Raw genomic sequence first — 27,677 nt, forward strand, 5'->3', positions numbered from 1 at the left:
TTCTAATTCCCGCGCTTTGATAGTCGTGGCAACATAAGGCCCGTGGTTACACAAATGTATGGGACAATACTGTAACGTAAACGATAGCTACAGTACCGCTCACGTATAACTGGACATGTGTATGCGCACAGAATCGTATAAACATGTACAACAATTTAAGAAATGCTTACCGTTAAATACTGGCGTTAAACAATACATTTCGTATTTATTCCAATAAAGATCCACAAAGGATAAAAATGCTAAGTAGAGCTTACTTAAAGAGAAATAGAAACTGCATGTACATGGTCATTTTAAGTATCCAAATACTATACAAAGAGATTCAGTTCACCGAAACACCCCTTTTCCTTACCACCTGAAGAAAACCGTCTTTTATAAATTATAGTACCTTACAGTACTTTACATTTGATAAAAAAGTTACTTGTACAACAGCTTCCCAAAATTTTTGTGTGTCGCAATAGGTTAAGTTTTAACCGCACAGTACAATAATTTGCATATTACACCAAAATTTACACTTGGCGTCCAGATGGCGGGAAAATGTTCAATGTGTTGTTGTTGTGTCGTTCGGTCGTTCCCATGGTGCGATGAACTTGGGCAAGTTCGAATGTCGATGACCTACTTATGTTCCGTGACCAATGTCAATGGGAATTAGATGCATGTTACAACGGTATGGTACGTAGACCACTACGACATGTGTGCACAGCGGTCTTAGGAAATTATTGTTGCTCTGAACTTTGCAAAAATTTGGAACGTGAAATCCATTCAATATTAAGTTTATATCAACGTGCGTTTAGTCAGTAAGTACAATTAAGTTTTTTGTAAAGCATTGGTGAAATTTTCAGTTGCAAAAACTGATCGCCACAGTATTATAGGGGTAGCGACTAGCATTAATTTTTCCAGAAATTCTCATCGCCAGCCGAGAATTGTGGTCGCCAATGCAACCATGGCGACGGTAATTAAAAAGGGTTGCTGTCAATGTGCAGTCAGGGCTCGAAATATCCTATGTGCTGAGTGCCCGGGGCTCATTATTGTATTTGGGCTACCAAACTTCATGTTCGTAAGCCTGTCAGGCTACCAACATTCAGAATTGCATCTTGCTAATGTCTGTTCTTCATAAAATTAGTTTTATTCATCAAAGTCATCTGCTCAGAATTGTCCAAAGATGACATTGTGCTATACAACTATTACTGTTGAAAGAGATTGTCGAGCACCTGGCAGTATGCCTTCAACTTTCAATCTTTTAATCATTTTTGCATTTGCATTTGCCACTTTTGTAACATAACAATTTGGCTAAAACTGTGTTTCTTTAATTCAACCATTTAATCCTCAAGCTGTCATCCATGGAAAATGATAGATACAGCAATGCTCAACGTAGTCGAAGTAACAAAACATGTGATGTGAACTTCACCAGTCTTAACATAAGACGTAGATGTGTCATGATAGCTTGTTTCTTCATAGTTTATCGACCATACTGTGCCACACAATTGAAGTCGGTACTTACAGTATTTACTTCGTTTTCATCATTCTCCAATTCATGCCAAACAGTTTTAATTTTAAACTTACAAATCTTGTGTATTCGATCTACACAAGATAACCAAAGTAGGAGACTCTATTCAATAAACACGGCATCTAAACGGAGAATCTGTTCCATTTTGTGCTTCGGTCGTTAGGTTATCGTCGACGAAGTCGCAGAGGTTCATTCCGACGACTGCCTTGGCAAAATGAAGAAGTTAGTCGATGATGGTTGGATGAGAACAGACACCTGCTCCCAGTCTAGCGACGAGATGCTGGTCATCGGTAACGAGCTGGCAGAAGCACTCAGGAAATTTACGGAGAGTTTTCTGCCGCACATGAAGGAAGAGGAAGAGGTTGGTAATTTCTAGTATGCACAATTAAAATTTAATGACAGAATCTAGAATTTTGGGTAGTTTTACTGTTAATTGAAACCAAAATTTTTTTTTGCCCACAAACTTATTGTGTTGCATCCCACTACTTGTAAATTTTCAAGATAGCAGCAAAACTAGTTTGAATTGAATTTGGAAAATGCAGCAGCCGCTGATGATTATGATAATGATGATCATTTGTACTGTGTGTATATCAGTCAAAATGGCGTAGTCAGACAACAGTGTGAAAAGTGCAAAACATGCACATGACAGACAAAGAATAAAATAAACAATAAAACAAAAGCGCAATAGAAAGTCGTTCATTCCCTGGAAACAGATCTGTGTTTTCACGGTAGATCTGAAAAACGAAAGAGATGGAGAAACATTGATGGATTTAGGGAGTTTTTGTTTCAAAGATGCATGGCAGCAGAGACAAAAGAGCTTTCCCACTCAGGATCGGTTGGTAGGCTCAATGGTGAGAAGCCATTTATACTGAGAGTGTTATTCACGAGGTGCACTATATGGTTGTAATAACAGTTCATTATTTAAAGTAATTTCATTTAGTTAATTTTTTTAATTTATTTATTAATTTTTACATACAATGCTGAGGAGGTTGCAACATCTTGCAGCCAGGCTGTGTAAGACTAAATCTAAATTGTACTGTGCGGTTTGCAATAGACACTATGTCCAGGCAGCAGAGATAATCTTACTGTCTGACAACTGCTGCAGCTTTTCTTTTGAACACGGTACCTTATTGAGATTACCTATAAAGAGTGAACCACACGAAGGAGCTGGTATTTTTCAAGAGACAACATTCACAAAACTGCTAACAAACAAATTTGAACACTAAATTATTTGTTGGCTCAGTACTAGTGTTTCCTTCCGCACAAATGTTTTTTACAGGTAGTGGTTCCAGAATTTTGATAATGTTTGGGTAAGATTAGTATATTTTTTCTCCATAAACAAAAAATAACATTCATCTACAGAAGAGAGACTTTTACCAGCTCTAACAGTTTCAGGGATGGTGACAATTGACTTGCATTTGTTGTAAACCTTTTAAACTCAACATTGCACCTGTGCAAACAGAGAAGAAGGTGGCAGTCACATGTGATTTGGTTTTCACCGTGCAAGTGGAATAACGTTTTGTCAACAAGAGTGGAGAAATCGGATAGTCTTTAGTGGTCTGGAACATCCACCATGTCTGTGTTATCTCTTGCTGGTTGCCGGGGTGGTTCCATATTTTGTAATTTTAATGTATTGACCTGTTTCAAGTGTAATGTCTCTTTCTGCCTTGCTTTATAATCCTTTTAATGTCCCATCAGGGCATCCAGTTGGTCTCAACTTTCAGACCCATTTGTCTCCTTCTAACCTTTACCCGTCAATTTTCGTTTCCATCTCACCAACAGATTTTCCAGCCATTGTTAATGAAGTACTTCACATATGATGAACTACGGGAGATCAGAGGGAATGTCCTCCATCAGCATAACCTCTTTATGTCACATGATGATTGGGAAGAGAAATCAGATGGAGAGGTGGAATGTCAAGGTATCCATACATTACTTTTCCCATTTTTTTATTTTTAATTAATTTTTATTGAGGCGCCAACACCATTGTTTGTAACTGTCTTCAAGACAGATCAGAAAAATTTGTGTCCTACACTTCATCGAAATGAAACCACTTGATGAAAACATGTAGAAACCAGGATCTAAACAATTGAACAAAGCAAACAATTCTAAATTTATCGCATTTAAAGAATGACAGTATTCAGGGCAAATTTTTCAGGATTTTTTTTTCTACTCGATTAAAATATTCTCGGGCAGGTGTAGTCAAAAAAATTCACAAGATTTTATACATGTAACACAACAAGATAGAAGCATATATCACCGAATAATGAAATTATGGAATAATACACATGGATGTTTTCCTCACCATCGTTGCTTCAAATAAATATGTATATGAAAAGGGACGATGGTAGTAAATTTTATGAATTTCCGGACCGGGTAGTAATAACCTGGACTGATTAGGCAATCTTCCGGTCGGTCCCCTGGGTTTCAGGGTACCCGTTCCCATCACTCGTTAATTTTGTTGAACTTGCAGCCTGACTAGACAACAAATGAAATTTTTGCTGTGGGATTTTGGTGCCTAATGGCATGAAACAAGAAAGGAAAGAGAAAAAAAAACAGACTCATTAAAAATCAACCCAAAAGTCTGAATTTTATTTGAAAAGTCCTTATGGCACACCATCTGTTATTTTGTTTTCAATTATTGTCAGTTTTATGGCTGCCAAATGATACTTGAGGTCTGTGAAAGAGAGCTTGCAATTGTTTACTTTAGGACTGTAGCTTAGAACACCGTAGTACCAGGACTTTTAGCAAAGTTAAGCGATGCATTCCATCTCTGTATGGGTTTAGCGTGACGATGAAGCTAACATGAAATGAAAGTTAAAAATATTAGTAACAGTTAAACTCCTCTCATTATTTTTCTTGTATTTTTTGTATTAATAGCTTTATAATGTAAGTGAAGAGTGTACCTCTTTTAGCAGTCAAAATGCAACTGAAACGTAATACCTTCTGTGAGTGAAAGTAGTAAGCTTTTGAAAAGATTCATGCTACATTCACAATGTGGTACACATTTGCACACTTAATAGAGATGTACTTATGTAGGCTATTATGAAGTCGATAACAAAAGAAAAGGTTTTCATAGAACTTCCTCTCATTAAATCCCACCAATACATTATGAATTGATTATATCTTTCATTATTCCCCCCATCTATGACCTTTATCATGTTTATTTTGTATCAGCAATACTTGAATAGAAGTGGCCGTGCCGCGAAGGGTAAATTATTAACCGGCCTGCTCACAATCTGCTTTCATCATATATATGTCAAAAAATGAAAAATTTCATCTCGTGCACCGAAAGATCAAACGAAGAACGGCAGCATACTCGGAGAAAGTCGCATGTTGATCGTGCGCACTCAAAGTTACGTTGTCTCGATTGATATGGTGTACAAACAGAACGTGCGACACAGTAATCAGATATTATAGGGATGTTCCCGTTGCAGCTAAGCTTCCTTCGGAATTTCCCTGTTCCTTAAACTAGCTTTGTGAATTTGTTCAGCAAAGGTAGCAAGCTGCTCTTGTATATATCTCGAACTGTGATTGCATTTGATTTAAACTACAGTACAGTAGGAAACTCTCGTAAATATTTATTTTCACCCAGACGAATGTTGATGAGCAAGTATTTGATGATCCCATTGAGGTTTCCAACATTTTTTTGACACCCAGGCAATTTTGAAGAGAATTATCAATCAACTGTAGAGAGCAATTTGGAAGATATTAAACATTATCTATATTAATACTAATATATATGATAATAATATTAAAAATAATAGTAAAGCTAATGAACTACGTTGTCGTGGTACCTGAGAATCATCTTTCAACCCCCCCCCCTCCCCTGTCAACAAAAACAAAGTCTTGCATGTATCTAAAACAAATTCTGATCACCTGTTTCCATGGATGTGCACGGATTCTATTTCTTTTAAATAGTTTGGTCTATTTGTCTCGTTACAGATAAATGTGATGAAGAAGACTATCAGCCAGCGAAAGTTCAGTTGTTGCCGACGGAAGTCACCTTGAAGATCTTTTCCTACCTCAGTCCGCGGGATTTATGTCGTTGTCAACAGGTCTGCACCCAGTGGCATGCAGTAGCTAGAGACACATCACTCTGGAAGACACTTCATCCTGTCAGATGGGCCGATGGTAATGACAGTCATTTTAATTAATAAAAAACAATTGAAGAAAAATTACCACAGGAAATGAAAAATAATGTATGTTTAATAAAAAGAAATTTCTTGAGAGAAAAACAAGCAGGATATGAAATGAATGCCTTGATTCGTACCTACACTTTTTAAGACACATGAAAAAAATATAAGTTGAAGATTCTGATAAAATTTGGAGATGTGCTTTTGCAAGCGAGTGGGGAAAAATCTGTCGCACACACAGGTGTTTTTACTTCAGAGCGGTAGATATGCAAGGAAGAGGAAGTGCTTTAATATTTTCCAAAAATTTGGGTCGACCGGATCGCAGCTCTAAAATTACTGTCATCCTTGACCTGGTTAGGTAGATGGGAGTAGTACATGATTTGAGAAGAGACAAGTAAGTATTCCTGGATTATAAATACTAAAAATCAGTCAAATTTGGTGTTTGTTTGTACTGCCTGAGGTCTTATTATATCCTGATCGTTAGTTTACGTAATGTATTTTATAGACAATACTGATTCTGTCAATGGATGCAGCCTACGATCGTCTCTTGCACGATGACTTTTTTTTCTCGTAGATGATTGGAGATTTAATATACCCCAGGAGGACTTAGAGGTAGATGAGGAGGAGAAGATGGAGGAGGATGGGAGCGATCGGTCGTATTCATTGTTAGATGAAGATGCAGATGTGGATGAATCGGAATCCTCGGGGGAGAGCGACGACACGGACGGCTCCTCATGCTCGTCCCGCTCTCGCTTTAATCAAATCCGAAGAGAAACCAAGATACTGATGGGGGTGATAAAGTACCTCCTACCGGTTGTCGGAAGGTCCGTAGAGATCATCGACTTGGCTCATAGTAAAAGTCTGACGAATGGGATGGTAAGCTTGACTATTTCTTCTGAGAATGTACAGTAGGAGCAAAAAATATCTGTGATGTGGTTGAATTATAATTGATGGGGGAAGGGGGTGAGGTGGTGGGGAAAGACCAGCAGATAATCCTTAAAAGTTTGTCCCGCTGATCAAGTATATTTTCGTGGAGGGAGGAGTCAATTCACAAGCACAACCCACCCGCTGAGTGAATAGTTTTTACTTGTCGGCAAGATGGGGTATGTGGGGGAGAGAGGTGTCAGGTGGGAGTGGGTTGTGATGGGGGTAAGGATGGATAGATGAGCGAATGTATTAAGCGTCATAAAATGATGGGCCATCATGAAAATATGCGTCACTGTTTTCCCTGCCTATTTCCATTCACCCAGCAGCCTGAACATATTTGCATAGAATTCTAGTGTACCGCAGAGAAAGAAAAGAAATAAAAATATAGAATCCGGTCACATTTTTGGGATCCTCTTCCAGTTTTTTACTAAGGGCAGCACACCTGCCCTGTCAGCAATGATGCATGATGAATCACCCAGCTTTTAACATGCCAATCAATAGCAGTCAATGCAATTTATTTGGTTGATTATTTTTTGTACTGCACATGTATAACAGTGTTAATGTCCCTGCGATGTGGATATTAGTACAGCGTACACTAATCACGAAGTTTCATGTTTATGCTTGGTATGAATGACAATACAAAGGACCATTTACTCTGTATCTACCAGCATAATCTATCAAAACAAATAATGACGACATGACTGTACCGGACAGAGTTTAAGCCAGTGTACCTTACAGGGCGTAACGTTTAATCAGGTGTTATAATCAGGGTATTGGTATCGGAAAGATAATGCAGCTTTGCAACTAGTGTTTAGATTTTGCAAATTCAATTATTACATTTGTGAATGTTATTATCATAAAAAAGAAATAAACTAAAATATTAAAACTGTGTATGTAGATGCTGTACTGAAGGTTTCATAGTTGCTGTGGAGGGATGCACTATAGAGATATAGCATGACCAGTTCTTGTCCATTGATAAACACATTTCAGGGGGGGGGATTATTAATACTGCCTATGCAGAAGCTGCCATAATATCTTTACTTTTGTATAGGAATCAGGCCATCTTTCGTAGCATCTTATCATGCTATATACTATATTAAATTATTCCGTGCACGTTTAAAAACAAAACTTTTTAGCCTGAAGTAAGTCTATACTGAAAGTTCATAGTTTCTGTGGAGGGATGGACTATATCATCCATTCCATTGATAACACATAGCATTGATCACCGAAACAGTATCTCCAGCTCTCTCAACCTTGGTTCCACAAACCCCTTCAGGATTCTGTGAAAGTTTCCACCAGGGCCAAGGGGTGGGAGGGTGGGGGGGGGGTTGCTGGGTGAAATTAACATTTTAATGACTTATAATGCTCTGTTGAAGACTTTCAGAACATCCCAGAAGGACAATCTCAAGTGTATAAAACTAACATTTTTTCTGACCTTAGCCCTAACTATGGTGGGGATGAGGTCATTTACAATACCCCTCCCCCCCAATGTCGGAGGGCCTGTGAATCTTTCTTCATAGTCCCTAGGGGGTCCCTGACGTGGAACAATGGTTGAGAAAGTAAGGTTTACCCAAAAGGTAATATGATCAGTACCTCCCTTTGTATTTTTCAGTTTGACGCTCTCGCTTATTTTTCAATTTTATTTTCTTTTAAATTTCTTCTTCATCCCGTAGGTCTATAAAATACTTCAACAAACACCAAATGTTCAGCATATTAATCTCTCATCTACCAGGGTATCAGATGTTGCTTTCAAAGGGTAAGTGTGAACTGGTACAGTTATGCTGTGATGAGAGTATAAAATGTGTTTTGTATTGTCACACAGTGGAGAGGTTTTCCACATTCATTCAGGGAAGAATTGGACCACTGCTACGTGTGTACATCCGCCCCCTTTTTTAACCTTTTGCCAAAAAAAACAAGATCATTATATCAAAAAATTATATAAAAATAATCAAGAATAATAATTTTTAAATTATAGACCTAATTCATAGTCTTAAACATGCCTCGGATTGCACCTATTGACGTATTGATTTTTAATTCTTTTCTGCCTGAGAATCCTCAGACCTTTGGGAGTCACCTTCAACATCCCAAGGGCCACATCCAACCCCCATTCCCTTTTTTTTTAAATCCTTCATTTGCCTCTTGCCCTTTCATAAGAGTTTAACCCTTACCTAAATTGGTTAGAGTTGTTAGGGGGATTTGAGATTTGGACCGGTGACCTTTTAGAATCCCGCACACGACACAGACCTGTTATTTAGATGTAGTATTCGGTAGTGGGTTAAAATACAAAACATTACAAATAATTGTTGGCATTGGAATAACTCATAGGTGGACAAAGTGTAGGCTGCAAGTGGTAAAATGACCAGAGCTTCCTGCAGCCTTTGAGAAAGCTTTCCAAAACCCTACTAAGTCTAAAACCCTGTGTTGCTCCCAGAACTTTAGCCTATAGCGAGGGAAGACGTGACAAAGTTTAAGTTTGGTTTTGCATATAGCTCCTACTAGTGATAACATGTTTCATCGTTAACAGATGGACAACTTGCCAATATTTTATTAAACATCATGTGTCCATTTTGGTCACAGGAATTTTTAGTGACATCCTTAATTGTGGCGTTACTTGGATTGGGTACCATATTTCACTGCAGTATGCCAGATTACTTTCCTGCCAACCCTGAATTGAGTTTTGTAAGGGTTTTGTAAATCTCTGATAACCGAGCCAGAAAATGGTTGTATCCATGCGGACCTCTGCTTAAGATCTATGTAGTATCCAAGAACATGTGAAGCCATGCTTGGTTTGGGCAGAATATTACAAGAACAAAACACAGGCTTGAGTCTCATAATTTTAAAACGTTTGTTATTGAGACACACAATACGTTCCTGTTTGACACAGCCATCTTCGCAGCATGAATGCTTCTTATATCGTGACTCATGAAGATGAATAGAGTCCAGATTTTCCCGGTTATTGTTCATTTCAGGTTAAAGAACCATCATTCCTGTTCCGAATTGGACCATTTGGACTTATCGGGTTGTGCAAATATCACTGACTTAACTCTAGAGAGACTGGCGGATGCCTTCAAAAAGAATGCGAGTCAAGTCGAGGATCGGACCTGTTCTCTCGTGAAAATTGACAAAAACGGGAAAGCCAAAGTGGGCTCCTCGGCCGTAACCGATAGGGCAAAACCGGGTGAAATGTGTCCGCAGTGTGGCAGCATAAGGATGACCACGACATCATTAGAGGAATGTGCTATAAGTGACCAGGAAGAAAAGCCAGCTAAAGCTGCAAACAAGAAGAGACATCTACAATACCTCAGTCTGTCGGGATGCTACCAAATAACGGACGATGGCTTAAGGTGAGTGAAAAGATCAAACCTGTATAGTTAGGACCTGTGAGATGAATTAGTCGATTAGGTGCACTGTTTAGCTGTGGTGGAGCATGTGATGAAGGGATTGTCTCTATGCTTGACAGGTTATTGTCGACCTGGGTAATGTTGTTATGCGCGTTGAGCACTGTTATGTCTGCACTTTATAAATCCTAATTATTATTTTTATTATGATAAAGAATCTACTGTTCCTTCTGACATTTCTACTGAATTACAGCACATATTTGCAACTGAACAGGCTTTTGAGAGCAGCCTGATTATATTTGCTGATCATAATTAATAATACAGGGCCTATCTTAGGTAAGGAAAATCATGCCGATAAACCAACTAACCAGGTGTTTAAGTGCTTTGTGTCTACTGGAAGAAATTTGCCAGTGCCCTTTTTGCATATGGCAAATGGCCCTGGCATTTAGCTAGTAAGTAGCCAGAATTTTGAAGTCTGATTTTAAATCTGGGCAGGGGCCAGCGATCAACATTGAGCTCAGAATTAAATTTGGTATTAATAGTGAGATGAGTGAGCTGTTGTCTAAAAATGAGTGCTAACATATCAAAAAGAGGTTGTTTTACATTTTAAACTCCACCTTTGTGTCATAAGTAAACAATTAATTAACAGGAAATGTAGGATTTCTTTGGATTCCGAACTGTGTATCCCCCACCAGAGACTTTCATAGACGTATTACTAAGTATACAAAAGCTAGTAGGTAACATTAAGAATGTGCAACTTTTGTCTTCATTATTTATTATATTTAATGAAACTGACTAGTAAAGTTCCTAAATTTCATGTGCTGTGAGATCGTTGTGTCCAATAGTATTGAAAATGGAAACGAAAAACACCCATTTTGAGAAAAAATAATGTGAGCCATCCCTGTCTATTTTTTCTTTGTTTAACCCTGATTTACACAGAGCTGTATCAAATGTGTAAAAGTTAGTTGGCCTGACGTTTAGATCCTAGCAGGATTTTCTTCAGAGGCTAAAAGAGCTGTATCAAAGTAGAGTGCTGCCACCAATGAAAGTGCTTGGATATTAATACTATATCAATTCTTGATGAGCGACCTCTATTCAAGTTCACACTAATTGACACTGTATGACAGGCATATGCTGCATCATTCTGTACCTTTGACGTAAAACGCTATTGTTATTGATGATGAAGTTATTGTCATGATTGGTTTCACACTGCAAATGACGTGTGTTGTTTTGAAAATGTTGATGTTAAGAAATCTTGAATGATCATATGATGGTGTTGCAATGATTCTAACATATATCATTTGCTTTGAGAAGGCCAGGAGAAATTTTGGAAGGGTGTAGGTTTGGAAGAAAGTCCAACAGGGAAGAGAGATACTTTGTTATGGAGGCGGAGAGAAGAGAAGTTAACAGTCAGCTGTACTGCCAGCACATGATAAATAAAATTGTATACCATGGGATAGGTGGTGGGGGATGAGGGGGGGAGGTGGGAATTGCTCATTATTTGGCACATGCATTCACTTTATTTTCATTTCCCACCTTACCTACTTTTTGGCGTATTACCACTAAACACATTTCAAGCAAGCTCACATGCGTCAACTAAATCAATCAAATTATTTCTGTTCCAACATACATTATGTGTTTAAAATCACAAGACAGTCTTTGAACACATTTCAAAACTTGATTTGAAAGTTTATAACAAGGACACACTTGCTCAATCTAGAACTGGAAATTTTTTTTCCCTTTTCTCTCATATTTCCTGATAAATTATTCACTTATCTTTTGTGGCAGAGTTGGTAAAAAACAAATTATGGTTATGTTTTTCTTTGGTGGGGGGGATGCTTAAGTTTAATGATGTAACAAGGGGACTTCGATTTAACGTTTAACTACAAGTTTTGTGGTAGAAGGAAGTAACCTGACATCTAGTCATTTTGCGTACTTTATTAAAAAACAATCGATATTCAAGATTAGATGCATTGTGTTAAGTATTTTTTGACATCATCTGTACAATAATTGGTAGTGTTCTATTTATTATATGATCCCAGTATGTTCTGACCGGTCGGTTTTGTTCATTCTTATATTCGATATGATTAGTCAAAGACACTGTCAAAAATAAGTTACTTCATGAAAATGTTTTGCAAGAAACCATCAAACCATTTAAAGCTTCTTATTTTAGTAGTACTTTTAGTAAATTTAGAGAAAATAATTGTCAAGTTTAAGTCAGAAAACTACCTTAAAAGATGGCCTGAAAAGTTGGCCTGAAGGTTGTTACTTTGTTTCCTTTCTGTATATGAAATACTTCACTGAGCATGTTTATAACCTGTAAAACCTCTAAAACGTAAAAAAGGCAAAGAAACTTACATTTGCCTTTGTTATTTACCTCCATTTCATTAACAAAAGTCTGTTCAAGGTATCTCTTTTGAGATCCGGCTTTAGGAATCACAGATGACTTCGAGTTGGTTAGAATCATATTTGATCACTAGAGTAAGGCAAATATGTGGTTAGGGTGTCCGCATATAAAGCGGGAGGCCCAGGTTCGAATCCCGGTGGAGTTTTTTCACTGTTCTGGATTTTCCAACTCTTAACGATTTCAGTTAAATATAACTATATATATATATATATATATATCTATATATATCAATATAGATATTTCTATACATAATATATGTATGCAATACATGTACCATATAGTAAACCATTCATATTTGATCTTATTCAAATTAGTTTATATATGGGAAGAGGAAATTAACCTACTCCTGTCTTCCTCCAAACAACAGCACTCACTGTTTATAGCACCTAGCATTGTCCTTTCCATGTTGACATTTCATTTTCCCATATATATTTACCACTGCCCTCTTTCTACTACCTAAGCCTGTACACGGTAGAAGAAATTTCTGTCCTAAAATAAACAGTCTTTTAAACCTCCAGTGCTTTGCAAAGAGACCTCTAATAAGTGTGAATAGGTTGCACAAAAGGAAAATGATACCGTAAAGTTTGTTCACCAAAAAATGTCCTTTGTCGTCTTCAGTTTTATTTGATTTCTGTAGTTGAATTAATCAATCGTATCATAAATCTTGCTATGTCTTGACGTGCTCAATCGGTAGCATCACAGACCTTGGGAAGTTTAGTGTAGGAGACGAGGAAATAGGACTCTTACTGAAAATGTCACATAGGCAATTTCCTAAAACATGACCAGAAGATGCGGCCGACAGAACAGTAATAAATAATTTGATATTATGTTGTCGAAAGGGCAGACCGCCCCCTATTTCAATTATGGCAAAAGTGTCTGCCGATTGATAAAACTCCACATCTCTGAAAAGCGACGGAAAAAGTAACAGGGGGGGGGGGAGGAGGGAGGGGTCACTTGGGATTACTTGGTTGGTTCCAATTTTTAGAATTGGAAAAGAGAAAAACTGGAAATGTGAAAGAAACACTGTGTCAAATTTTGTGCTGCAGAGTTCTGGATCAGAGAACAAAATGAGTGTATAGTAATTACATCTCATTCATTCGTGGGTAGATGATTTGGATACTAAATTGAACGTCCAAATGTCTAGGAGAGGAGGCAAGCACCCTCCTACACACACAAGTATCTATCTGGAGCAGCACTGAGAGTTTGGAAAATGAATTCAGAATTTCTGATGACACTAAATGGAATGTTTGTTTGTTTGTAATGTAACAAACAACAACTATGAGTATCCTCCATTTCACTTAATTAGTCTTAAGGGAACATTTTAATTTGAAATTAATTAAATGATAATACTGTACACCACCCCCCCTCCCCCCCCCCCCCTCTTGGTGAGTTGTTTGGTATACTGTAGGCCTGACAACAACTACCACACTACCGCACAATGTACTGCTTTTGTTTTTGAAAATGATTCAGGCTTTAATATTCATAATTAGCTTCCCATTAACTCTGATTTGCATCAAGGGATTTTTGAAATATTAAAATTGCCAAATTCATTGTAACATTTTTGAGGGAAATGTCATAAACCGGTCCAAAATTTGTTGGATCCATTCTCGATATGTGGTCAGAATTGCGCACTAAGTGGCAAGTGTTAGTCGACTGCTGTCTGGTATTCACATCCTTCGATGGAAAGAAACCGGCAACTGGATGACGTCGTCTGTTTACCAGACCTCAACACATAAAATTGCTGCACTTGTAGAGATTCCTGCAACCGTTCTGATTTTATTTGTCACAGTAACCACACTGTACAGTATTCTCCACGTGGCAGATGCAGTCGCATTCCAATTTTGGAAAATGGGCATGTAAAAAAAAGAAGAAATTGTTATTAAATTGATTACCCAAGAAAATTCTTCCTTGATACACCTGGTTGCTATGGTGACGAGCGATGTGATTGCGTACTACGACCTAATTGGTTCCAGTAACTGGTTCGTCGCAGAGGGATAAAAATTGTACTTTTGTGCTAGGCAAATGAAACTGAAAAGGTTTCTTGCTTTGAAGAAAAAAAAGGTCTACAAATATGGAATAGCTTGCATTTATGGATGTTTTGAATACTGCACAGTTTTCTAATTTGAATCACTTCACCACAGCAGTTCTGTTTATTTCTGACTTGAAAAAATAAAATGGTAAAAATAAATTTCATCCTACTTCCCTATCCACAAGTATATATTTTTCACATACTACATTACTTTATGTAACAAGAATGTATGTATTAAAAGTTAACCCTTACTATTAGTATATAGACTAGTGTTGGCACAAAAGAAGCCAAAAAACTATCCTTGAACCAGAATCTCATCTCACAGAACATTATTGTTTGTCCGTATTTTAAGAACTTGGTCTCCAAGAAACCCTTTTGTTTCCAAACCTCCAGAGAACCAACTCCGCCTCTAGATTAAAATCCTAATGACCTAGATTATTCAAGCTGGTGACCTACAGTTGTTTGCACATCGAATAATTAAGTTGTCAACATTTTGTTTTGTAACAGAATATAGCAGTTTTGAAGGCCGCTCTGATTTTTTTTATTGGTTCTTTATTAAAATACTACATGGTTCCTGTGAACATTTACAACTCGACTGTCACGTATTTGAAACTCGTATTCACTGTATCAATTTGCGATTTGGCCAATTTTTGCATAGGGTTTTGGGATGCAGGTACTTGATAAATTATACCCCTAATGCACAAAGTATAGCTTGTTGAACACAATTTGGAGAGAGAGGTTGGTTAAGCATTGCATGGGTTGCTAGGGAAAAAAGGATTAACTCTAAATTTGAATAACAGTATCTCTGTACTGTATTTATCTCTTTATGATCTAGGTTGTTCCATGTTGGTTGTTATGGCACTAAAGTGTATCGTATGGCTAATGTATGTAATGTACACACATTAATGCTAACAGGTACATATTAAATACAACGTAATGTGCATTAGGGCTGTGCCGTTTACACGTTTAAACGTGTAAACGAACGAAACATCGTTTAAACGTTTAATAAAACCTGATGAACGTTTAAACGAAACTATGATTTAAACTGAATAATTCAAGGATGTTCTAAGAGAGGGCGTTATCACGAAATGGAAATCGCGGCCGCGATAGACACGTACATGTTATTTTGCAATAAATGAAAATGATTGTATAGAAGTTTATGGCGCAAAAAGAAGTTGCGGTATCGGGGTAGGAGGGGGGGAGGGGGAGCTGGGAAAGATACATAATTAAATGAACAATTGGGATGTGTATAAAAATAAGGTATTGCTTTTTATTATTGCACTTCTAACTTTGGTAAAACAGACTGATGATAATTATGCTTGAAAAATAAAGTTATAGCACTTCGGTTGATGGATCTTTGTGTTTCGACATTTTGCCGATTTTAGTTCGTTTAAACGTTTAAACGAACGAAAAATCGGCCGTTTAAACGTTTAGGTCTTTAAACGAAAACTCACAGCCCCAATGTGCATACACATGTACGGGGAGAGATCTGACTTTGAGACAGTTCTGGTCTTTTTTTCTTGTTTTTTCCTTTTCTATATATTTTTCCCAGGGCTGCAAAATTCTACACTTATCTTTTGTGGCAGGGTTGATGAAACAAATTATGTTGATTTTTTTGTTTTGCTTTTGGATGCCCTAAGTTTATTGAAGTAACAAGGGTCTATGATTTAACGTTTACTAGACAGTTTTGAAAGTCATTTTGTGGTGAAGAAAAAGAAGAAAAAGACGTAGCCAAATAATTTAAATTAGAGGCAGTCTTAAACTGTAGAATTAAGATTGCCCGATAAAGATTTGAATAATGTAATAAGCTCATTTGATTATTGGTATAAAGGCAACGATTAAAACAGCAGAGCGAGAGAGAGAGAGTTTTATAACAAAAAAAATATATAAAAACTGCATTAAGATACAGACATAGGATTTTCTTTCCAAGGAGACTAGAAAGATGTGAACAAGGTCAAAAAAAAACGTTGGAGATGTGATTCTAGAGCTCTTAAACACGTGAAGTGGAATATTTGCCAAAAGATGGCCGTATATCAAAAGATTAAGAGTTAAGGAACGGTTTAGGGATGCCTTTTAAAACTCTGCATCCACTGTTCATCCACTGTTCACTTCAGCTCTGCTTTCTTCTTTTTTTTCCCTCTGGGTGAACTATTTCTATGATTCTCCTAAGCTACTGTACAGTTAAGTCTGGACACATTGTAATAGTGGTATACAGTACTGTAGGAACTCTTAGTGAGTTTGTACAGCTGACATTCTAGCATTCTTACCTGTACCTGTACTCATCTAAATGGATTTGTACTCTTACTCTTGGACATGTCACAGAAATGTTAAACTTAATTCCTTCAAGTTATTGCCAGGCAATTGAGGAGATGCAAATTAGACAGTACTTTAATGTGTCAGTACTGGGGAAACAATTTCCATGGATGGACTTTGTCGTATATCTACAGTAAGGGCAGGGACAAGAATAAGCTGGTGCTTAATAGGTGCCAAACAGTGCCCTAAACTTCACGACTGGCGCCCAGATATGTCATAAAAAATAGGCTAAACGCCCCCTTTTTTTCTTCAACTTAGTAGCACCGCAGCTAATTCCCCATATATTGAATGCTTATCACTTAAATGCAATGAGTTACAATAACGCCCAATTTGGACAAAACTCTAGTTTGCCCATTATGTCCTATTCTACGAACACTTTAACATTGGCACTGTTATACGTCCAGGCAGGGCAGTGTAGAGTATATTTACGTCTGTGGCATTTGAATCTCCACTGTTTTAATGCATGACACATTATTTCTGAAATGTTGACAACAATACCAACTATCTAGAAAGACATTTAGAATTATATGCACATCATCAAAGTCTTTGACATTTTTTACAACATTGTAAAGCTGTCAAGAAATAACTGTAGTGTATTTCACAGTCCCTCCACATGTCATAAATTTATCCCATGTAAATTACTTCAAAAGTTTCAAAATGTAACACCTTTTCATTTGCAACTAAGGCACCTTAAACATGTCAAAGTAGAGAGGGGACACCCCCCCCCCATAGGCCGGCTTTCCCCTGGCCACAACATCAGCCACGGTCAAGACTGGGGTCACCCAAAAACATTTTGATAAAGTCTGAATATCAGTGCTGTTGAGTACTGTTACATATAATTTGGTCTGTTAGGAGTTTATTGAACAGTCTCACCTGCAAGAACCCGACATTTTCTGTTGTTTATGGTTAATTGATGTGGAAAGCAATCGTGTTGGTTTCCTGTCTGACAGATACATATGTTTCATGTGTACTGAAGTAGAATTGCTAAAATATTCAAATAATGCCACGGAAACGATTTTTTTATTTCCCTCTCTAAAAGCATGGTATTGATTTGAATACTGGTTATTACTCAACAGTCAACACTGTCTGTAAGTCAAATTACGCAACATGTGATGTGATCGATATTAAGTGAAGTGTTCATTTTCATAAGTTAACGTTTCAAAAAATATCAAGATATTTGGATTTTCAAACACAGGAAGTGTTTGATTTACTTGTTTAACTTAAGCTATGACGGGAGTTACACTGATTCTTCAAAAATGTCTGGCTCAGGTTTATGCAATCCAGAGAGGAACACAATAGCAGATAGCAGAATATATGTAATAATATATATGTATGTCTTCTGTGGATGACATTCAAAGAATGCTGGAGATCCAGTCATGGAAATATATCTGATGATTAGAATATAAGTAATTATGAACATAAGTCAGTACCTACTGTAGGCAATATATATATATGCAAAGTATTATATTAATTTGGAGAAGCTCCATGTCTAGTTATTGAAACAATATAAGAAAATATTTACACGTAAATTATGTAACGACCAAAAGTTGTTGCATGCAAATTCAAACATTTTGGATAAAATTCAGGAAAACTTCCGTTTTCAACTTGTGCTTGAAGTCTGCAAAATATTTACAGTGTTGTTATTTAAGTCAGTATTTTGCATGATGGAGCTTGGGAAAGAAAACAGATTTTTCTTTCAAAAAAATTATAACATAGTGCAGTTCCTTTAATGGTCACAGTTCTAACTTACCAAATGGCAAATATATTACAGAGATTATGATCTATCCAACATGTGTTTGTGTCTATAAATTGTCAGAATATTTTCAAATTGGTAATATGTAGGTTACTCGTTAGGAAAAATGGTTAAAATAATAGGAAAATGAAATTGCTTTAAAAAGTGTTCCAATCTTGTTATCATAGTTCTCCTAGCTCAAAAATTTATACGAGTACAGCTTTTCAGAGAAGTATATACATTACGGAGAGTGCTCTAATAGTTCTTGAAATTTATGTACCGTTGTTGTTGGTTCCTGCCTACAGAACCGTGTACTGTACTACCTGGGTAAATCTTACAGTCAAGTTAATTCATACATGCCAGCCTTTTTGTATTATAAACATATATTTAGTATATATATTATATATTGAATACTGTCTACAGTTTATCCACAGTAGTAAGACCTGACTAGTAGATTCCTCTTTGTACAGACTTTTATCAAGACATAATTAAGTTTTCTGCCCAGAATACTTCTTCAACCAAAAAACAAATCCGGAAACAAAAATCCGGCAAGCACTGGTGTGCTTGTTCTTATCTGTCACGTATGGTTCAAGGTGAAGACGATTATTGATAAGAATCTGCAACTTGGTAGTTTAAAATGACATTGAGCTATTGATCAAACAAGAGAGTTAGTATACATGTACAGTAGTTATTTCTGCATGGCTTTGAAGATAATAGCTAACATATGTAGATCTATGTAGTCCTGTGTACGTGTGTGTGTGAGTGCGTGCTTGTGTGGTGTTTGCTGCTACGTAGTACACTTGCTTAATATTTGCAAACAAATATGAGTTATTGCTTTCAGGATTTTTATTTGATTTTTATACATGTATCACATTATGCAGTAGCATTTTGTAACTTCAAAACAATTTTTTTTTAACACTACTTGTATTCTATAATATTGATATGAAGGGACTTTCATTTTTCGTTTCACAGTCGCATATCTAACCATGACAAAAGTGATCTGATTTTCAATTGAATACGTAACCATTTTCCCCTAACCACTACGCCCACTCCATCGCCCCTTTGCTTAGTTTATTGTACATCAATTACATAGAGAAGAGGCTTTACTTAGAAACCACATTCAAGCTTATAATACTGAGTATCGTCCAGATTTATTATTGGGGGTGGGAAGCTGAGAGAGGAGGGGAATCTGGGAGGGGAATCTGGGAGGGGAAGGGAAGCTGGGAGTGGAGGGGAAGGGAAGCTGGGAAGGGAAGTAGGGAATGGATGGTGGGAGGGGAAGGTGGGAGGGAGGGTGGGTGGGAAGGGAATGGAAGCTAGGAGGGAAAGGGAAGGAAAGATGGGAGGGTGAACGTTGGAATGGGGGGGGAAGCTGGGATGGGGGAGTGGGAGGGGGAAAGCAGGTTTCAATGGGTTGGTGTGGATTGTACTTTATAGTTGTCTTCCTCCCTTTTCTTTCTTTCATCCTGTTAAGGAATCTTTCCTTTCTTCACTTATTACTCTTCTTTGGGGAGCGTGCTCATGCCAAGCCCCCATGATCAGGGCTTTTCAGCATATTGCCATGTCAAATATAAAATAACAATTGTTTTACTGTTTGAAACAACAGGTATGTTCTTAAATTTGTATTAATAATATCAGTTAATGTTATGAAGAAAACAGCAACTGCATGAAATGGAATAAACATGTATCTAACTGTTTGCTGATTGATTGATTCATCTGTCATTGATCTGTCATAAACATGTGGCAACCTACAGTACTTCTCAATGTGATATATATATATAGGTTCTCAATTGCCAGATACTGTAGTATTGGCATGTAGTATATATATACTTTGTACTGCAGCTCCCTCTACATCTCCTCTCGTTTCTGCCACAGGGCTCTCCGAGAGGCGGGACCGTTTCCCTCTCTTCATCATCTCGACCTCTCCGGTTGCCTCAATGTCACTGCTGGCGGCCTCAGCGACTTTGTCAAAGTCTGCGAATCCCTGGATCATCGAGAATTCTTCTACTGCGACAACATCTTAGAGGGGCCGTACGCCACGACTGCCAGCGGCTGCCAAAACTTGGAGTGCAGCAACAGGGTCTGCTGTCGATCCGGAGAATAGAAAACACCATTAACCCTGTACTCTGATCACTACCGTAAGTTTCCCACAGAGTTGAGTTTACTTTGCAAGTCTCTTTACACACTAGCGTGTCTGCTTTTATTGGGGGGGGGGGATGGCAGCTGTTCAGTAAAATGCTAGAAAAATCTCTAAATAAAATTCCACTTGTAGTAAGGATTTGTTTCTTGAACTGTGATTACCCCCCCTCCACCCCCCCCCCATTCTTATAGGAAATATCTCATTCAGCAAATGACATGTAGTGTGTTGAAGTTTTCTGACAAGAGTAACTTTACTCTCCCACTTAACATCATTTTACATCACTCTCACTTTACATCAAGAGAGTTTCTGTAAGTTCTTACAAAACTGCAACTATCATATGGGGTGAATTTGAATAATGCAATGGTTTTGTGTTAAATTATTCTATCTGAAAATATAACCACAATACATTATCTTAGCTTACTGTGCAGAGTTGTCTTAAATATCGTGCTTGTTTCGACAACTGACATTTGAAGGTTTGGCATATTGTGGGAGGCTACTGTGTGTAGCTAATAAAAAAAAAGCCTTTGCTGTAAAACCTTTTTTTTGTTGTGCACTTTGAGTGATAAACAGTTTAGTTCGCTGCCCCCTCTCCTATATCAGCTCTTGAGTGTTCTGTAAACTGACATAGTTTGAATGACTGCATATATCAGAGTCAATGTGGTGCACAGGTGACAGTTATGTCTCTCATTCAGTAGTTAAAATGTACAGTGTCTGTTGCAGACAGTAACCATGGCAACCACACTAGTTTTCTGCGCCACAGCGGAGCGAGCGCATCAATTATGGACAGATAATGCACACTCACATAGATTATTTAGACGACCAAACTGTCAAAATCATGTCTGTACCTGCGAAAGTGCTTCGGCCCTACATTACTTTGATGTTTGCCATGTTAAAATGGCAAGGTTGATGTTGCCTGCCAAGATTTAGAGAAATCTGATCGTGGTCTTGTACAGATACAGTAGTTTTTTTTATTATAAATATAACCAGTTTCATTTCAGGTGCTTCATACTTGTCATTTTCAAATCGTCAAATAAGTCCTGATGCCTGTTATTAAGTTTTGTGTTCTGTAGTATAGTGAATATAACTAAATAAATTGCTTTAATATTTATAGTGATAAAGGCTCGTAGCCTTTAGAGTGTCCGACCCACAACCCTCTAGGTTCCTGGTTCAAGACATGCCAGGAACCAGATTCTCTTGACCTATTACAAGATGCTGCTGCTGAGTTTGCTGAACGGCCAAGTCTTCCGTGGGGGGGGGGGGGGGAGGGGTGCCTACAGCTCTAGCAGTATTTGAGAAATTTTCAGATATAGAGGTACCCTCTCCTGCAAGGGACAGGGACATTAAAATGGATGGGACAGGGACATTAAAATGGATGGGACAGGGACATAAACATTTGGATTACATGCCTCCCTCCGTTTATTAATAAAAGTTAATTAATAAAATTATGATTAATACAGATGCTGGTTATCACCCAGGATCATCACATACATGGATCTACTATAGGGTTTCAAATGAGCTTCTGTCTAACCCACAAGATTCGCTAAAACTATCGGCACATAATATTATTGGAGATGAATTGCATGCATTTTCACTTGTATTAGTTACTAGGTTTCTTAATAGATCTAGGTTTCATATCCATAATATATAAGTTTCTTAAAAGATACGTTTTTTGATACATAGGTTTCATATCCATAATAGATAGGTTTCTTAATAGATAGGTTTCATATCCATAATAGATAGGTTTCTTAATAGATAGGTTTCTTAATAGATAGGTTTCTTAATAGATAAGTTTTTTGGTAGATAGTTTTCATGTCCATAATAGATAGGATTCTTAATAGATCTTTAGGTTTCTTAATAGATAGGTTTCATATCCATAATAGATAGGTTTCTTAATAGATAGGTTTCTTAATAGATAAGTTTTTTGGTAGATAGTTTTCATGTCCATAATAGATAGGATTCTTAATAGATCTTTAGGTTTCTTAATAGATAGGTTTCTTAATAGATAGGTTTCTTAATAGATAGGTTTCATATCTATAATAAATAGGTTGCTTAATAGATAGGTTTCATATCCATAATAGATAGGTTTCTTAATAGATCCACTTAAAAGTCATTTTGTAGAGCAGTCTCTTGTGTTGATTTTGATAACAAAAATTGACAACTTTGATACTGAAATCACCCCCCCCCCCCCCAAAAAAAAAAAGCACAGCTTGGCTAGTCAACTTGTACAAACATCAATTTTGTCAAGTTAGTGACAAAGTAGAAAGAATGGATGGACACTTTCCGATTTGGTTTCTTCGTGAGATTAATCGTAATATGAGAAACTGTCAGGGTTAGACAAAACAGTCCGGCTTCATTAATTTCTTGAGCATAATTAAGTAGAAAATTCTTTTCCAAAAACTATTCATGAGGGTGTCGTCCTAGCTGGATCAATTGCAAATCTCATTTTGAAAGTTTTAAAATTCGACGATGAAAAATGCAGAATGGTTGGGTGGAAGAAGGTTCTTGTTAACAGTAGCAACTGACAAAAAGTGTTTTGAACTCAAGAGTAAGAGACTAGAGAAAAGATTATAAAAAGTACAGGTTACATTATAAAAAGTGAGGGTACCTCCCTCAGGAATTCAAATAGAACCATGATGGCTGGTATTAATTGGAGAGCTCTTGTCCTCCAGGCTAGAAATTTGTGGTTGAAGTCGGCAGTTTTATGAAATAGTTGGGATTACAGTGGATAAAACATGAAATGTTGAAAAGAGGCTTAGTTATCATACAGGATAGAACAGATGTATCTTTACCTTTATCTTTTACACAAAATTCTATGTTCTTACATTTCCTTCTTTCGAGAGAGTGAGTTCAAGTATGATTAATTTTCAGATAATTTTCACAATCTTGACTGGGTTTAATAGACCTCAAAGTCTAGAAACAGCTTAATGTGCTTGGCTGAGTATTTTTTGTAAACCTACCAGAAATTACTCAAAATTAAGATTTGAATTATTCAAAACTCAGATTTAAATATGTACCTAGGTCTGTTCCTTCCTCTCTCTATCTCTCTTTTTCGTCACAAAATAAAGATTTCTGAGAAAGCGATTATAAAGATTCCAGTCATTTTTCAACATTTTATTGCTCAGACATTGTATCACATCAGTATAAATCAGACCGAGAATACTAGAATAAATTTAAGGTTGTATATTATGGACGTAGTATATATGTATGAAGGTTCAAAAGTGAAGCTACTGAGCTGTACATTGTTTTGGAGATTAACATCAGGAACTCAATCAAAATCAACTCAGTGCTCAGTGCTCACTGTTTCAATATTAGGAGCAATACGCTTTGATAATAAACTTCCATGAAACGAAATTGTGTAATTTAGAAAGAAGGAAGAAAAAGTCAATATGTTTTCAAAATTTCCTGTAATTAGCTTAATTTGCATATATTGACATTGATAATGTATTTTTAGTCTATGAAAAGGATGTCTGTGTGATGATGTTTTATATTTTTTATTAGTATGTTTGGTTAATGAATGACTTGTATAGTGTAAAAATTTATTAGGGTGTCATGTTAGCTCAATGGGATCTTCATTCACCTCTAACCTGTCTCCATTATACATACAGTATGCACTCCAATCTACCCAGCCTGTAACAACTGGTAACATTCATGCAGTTCCAATGACACTCTCAGGGTCACTGCCCCCTTTTCCTTCCAAATCTACCATTCCATAGGTGTATATACAATACTGCATGGGAACGTCCATTTAGTACAATTTCTTGAAGCTAAGGAAAAACCAGTGATTTGGTTACTTTGACTTTGCTAGGCCAAAAACTTACATGCTCTAACCTCCCCTCACCATCTTATCTCCTCCCCTACCCCTCCCCCACCCCACATGCACATTCCACTGGCTGTAAGCTCTGTACAGTAATGAGCAATATATTTATATATAGTGCTGAGGCGACATCTTGTCTTAATACAAATTGTGCTACAAAACATTAGAGATTTTATGCCTCGCAATCCAAGGCAAACTGCACCCAGTCCCTGGACAAGTTAATATGTTTTTTTATGAATTGTAACCTTTGGACAATAAATTTATTGAATACAAATGTGAGAGAGTGCTTAAACCTTGTGAAAAGATTGATTAAATTCTTGACCACTGTTAGATGTAATATAAACAGTAATATATATTTATTAACTATTGATTATGTTTTTTGTTTTTTTACAGGTATTGGACAGGTATATATTTATATATGTTGAACAGAATATACAGTAGACATCACAGGGTGCTGATACAGGAAGACTGTTTTGTTTCGTCGGTTTATAACTCTTCAAAGTTTGGTGATTCTGTACCGTCATAATGTAGATCTATGACGGAATCCTTGTAACAATTTGTTTGTAATTACCTGCGTATTGGTTAATTAAAAAGATGTTTCTGTTAATGTGTTTAAAAATGATTCATTACTGCTAATACATTGATGATTTTAAAAATTGCATTGGTGACTTTTCTCGATCTGTTTGACCTGTGGGTGGGGAGGGATGGGCTGTTGGGGAAGTTGGGGGGCAGTGGCCAAGCAGAAGGTCATCCTCTGCCACGCAAGATGCTCCATGTGGACAGATTTGCTACTTGTGAATCCCTTAAAGTATCAATTCAAAATTTCTAATCCAAACATTATTTATCTTTTTTTTATCTTGTTTTTTATGAACACCTTAGAATTATAAGTGCATGTCTGCTCCTGTATGCTCAGTGTACATTATATATATATATATATATATATAATATATATATATATAATTATATATCTATATATACAATCTCTTTGGAATTTTAACATGATGAATTGCCTAGACTAGGCTGTAAAATATGTCTTGTGAATACTGTAGGATAGAACCATTTATTTGTATATATTATAGCTATAGATAATCTTATTACATAATAGTTAAAAGAAAATCATTTAATTTAAATAATAAAAATAAAAAACAGACCTTCTCAAAATATAAAAAGATTGTTACATTTTAAAGATGTTTGTCACAATCATATTATTGGAAGATGTTTATTTGGTTTGGAGACTGATCTTGATGTAGGAAAATATCATCGCATTTTTAACTTGTTTCAGCGCAAAGGTGACTCGTCCAACAAAAGATGGTCACATGTGACCAGGTGGTGTCTGTAAAGTATTTTTGAAAGACGACGAGGACGACAACAGTATTTATATATGGGTTATAATTTTCTGTTTCACATACGAACAACGTGGAATGGTTATTTTAATTCTGGTCACGGTGTGTGAACTACGGACCATGATGGATGGTACAAGACACTTTGTAAAGTTCAATTGAGCTCAAACATGGAATTCAATAAGCCTTTCCATGTTAGTGGGAAAAGGGAAAAGAATCTGTGGAAACTGCAGAAGCACAATATATCATCAAGAATGGGAATCAAGAAAAAAATGCAACTTAATTACATTGATCGAAACCACAATGCTTTCTTGCGTTTTCTGGTTGTAAGAGTACATATCAGTGTCTGGCAAAAGACAAATTATCTAAAATCTACTTGTTTGTCTGATGTAAGTTGTTGGGATGTTTTATCTTTGGCAAGTGGAAATAACCAACCCTCAAATGTCGATTTAGCTGGCCTTACCCCGAGACCCCTCCCAATTGATATGCGACCCGTTTAAGAAGCTGTAATTATTTGGATCAATGCCAGATTTGTTTGTGTAGGTTACCAGTCCTAATCTGTTGTTGCTATAGAGAGATTCTAAATGATATTGTTGCAGTTTAATGAAAAGGAAAATACAGCTTTCATGATAATGAAAATTCATATGTAATTTAGCGAGTCGTCTAGGATTCAAATCAGTTTGAAAGTTCCATCACTTAGACATGTTTTGGTTTTGGTGTTGAAGTTACGTACAAAACCCGAATCAAAGAAATTTCCAAAACTGTTGATATTTTTAAAATTAGTAGAAGAAGACGGAAAATAAAGAAGTATTAGACTAGTTCAGCTACAGTTTTAAAATTTGCTGTTTTGGTGTGAGGTGCTTTTATCAAAAGTTGACCAAAATTGAAACCGGTAGGCTTCTTGACCATGGATGGGGTGGTATAGTGACACAATATGTGGTAAAAGGAGCTAAAATACTTCATTCTTGTGTATTAATTGTGGACTGAAAATTTGCATGACAATCAATTAAAAGACAATGACGTTCCTTTGTCATCTTAGTTTTATTGTTATGTTATCTTTCTTTTCTCTTCTTTATTTTCTTTTTTTCTCCTTTTGTATTAAGAACAGTGGTTTTATCTCTTTTTTTTACTCCATATTTAATCAGAAATTCGACCCCAAATTTTGTGACTTGGGCATCTCAATCAGGCTGCGACTTCAGCACCTCGTACATAGCAGCCACCGCTATAAAGAAGTTTCAATATGTCCCAGCATGGGCAAATACATTGAGAGCAGCAGTAAAATAATTGTTGAAAGTTTCCGCAACATGTAATCTAGTATTCAATTATTAATCAGCAAACTTGAAGGATAAAATACTTTAAATGACACTAGATCTAATCTCTGATTGATTTTAACCCACTTGTAGATTTAAGTTAACTGAAACCAAAGTACTGCACAATAGGATGTCCTTTCATGGTCCATTCCCATTCACAGAGGACAATGAGTCCAACTACAACCTCACATGTCCCCCATACCCAGTAGTCAATCTAGGATTTTTTTATAACTAGTTATAGTTATTATAAGTCTATAACTAGGTCTGTGTGCAAGGATATGCTAATAACTATTTTTGAATTTTTGAGGTTGAAAAGGGTGTTGGTGTTAACCCCAGGATGTGGACCTTTTCCTCCCCCCAAATCTGTCACATTTGAGTAATTTATAATAAGCAAACAACTGAAAAATGCACCATTTCATGTATAAACTCTTTTTTTTTCTTCTGTAGGAGTTACCCCAGACTCCTATGCTGGGGTTGGATTCAAGAACCCCTCTACAACCCCTCCTTTTAAAGTTTTTTTTCTATGACTTGTGCCAGTAGATACAAAACCAGAGGTTAAATATTTCATGATGAATATTTTCATTCTCTGTCCGGTGTTATGTAATATTAATAGTCGCTCTCACCTCTGGCATATTCTGAAATGAATTACACTGATATATTGCTACGTATACCAAGAGTGGTGTTAGG

General features: G+C 36.7%; 1 protein-coding gene across 1 annotated transcript in view; it reads left to right on the forward strand.

Annotated features, from left to right (window-relative positions):
* LOC139961252 (F-box/LRR-repeat protein 5-like) overlaps window positions 1–26,718 on the forward strand; it is a 29,046-nt gene extending 2,328 nt beyond the window's left edge. The window contains exons 3-10 of the mRNA XM_071960338.1: window positions 1,668–1,865; window positions 3,287–3,425; window positions 5,450–5,638; window positions 6,215–6,516; window positions 8,241–8,323; window positions 9,537–9,911; window positions 20,262–20,524; window positions 24,734–26,718. Of these exons, the coding sequence (XP_071816439.1) occupies window positions 1,668–1,865; window positions 3,287–3,425; window positions 5,450–5,638; window positions 6,215–6,516; window positions 8,241–8,323; window positions 9,537–9,911; window positions 20,262–20,490 (1,515 nt within the window). The 3' untranslated portion in view covers window positions 20,491–20,524; window positions 24,734–26,718. The remainder of the gene's footprint in view (window positions 1–1,667; window positions 1,866–3,286; window positions 3,426–5,449; window positions 5,639–6,214; window positions 6,517–8,240; window positions 8,324–9,536; window positions 9,912–20,261; window positions 20,525–24,733) is intronic.
* The last annotated feature ends 959 nt before the right edge of the window (window positions 26,719–27,677 follow it).

This window comes from Apostichopus japonicus, chromosome 20 (genome assembly GCF_037975245.1).
Source record: "Apostichopus japonicus isolate 1M-3 chromosome 20, ASM3797524v1, whole genome shotgun sequence".
Taxonomy (NCBI): Eukaryota; Metazoa; Echinodermata; class Holothuroidea; order Aspidochirotida; family Stichopodidae; genus Apostichopus; species Apostichopus japonicus.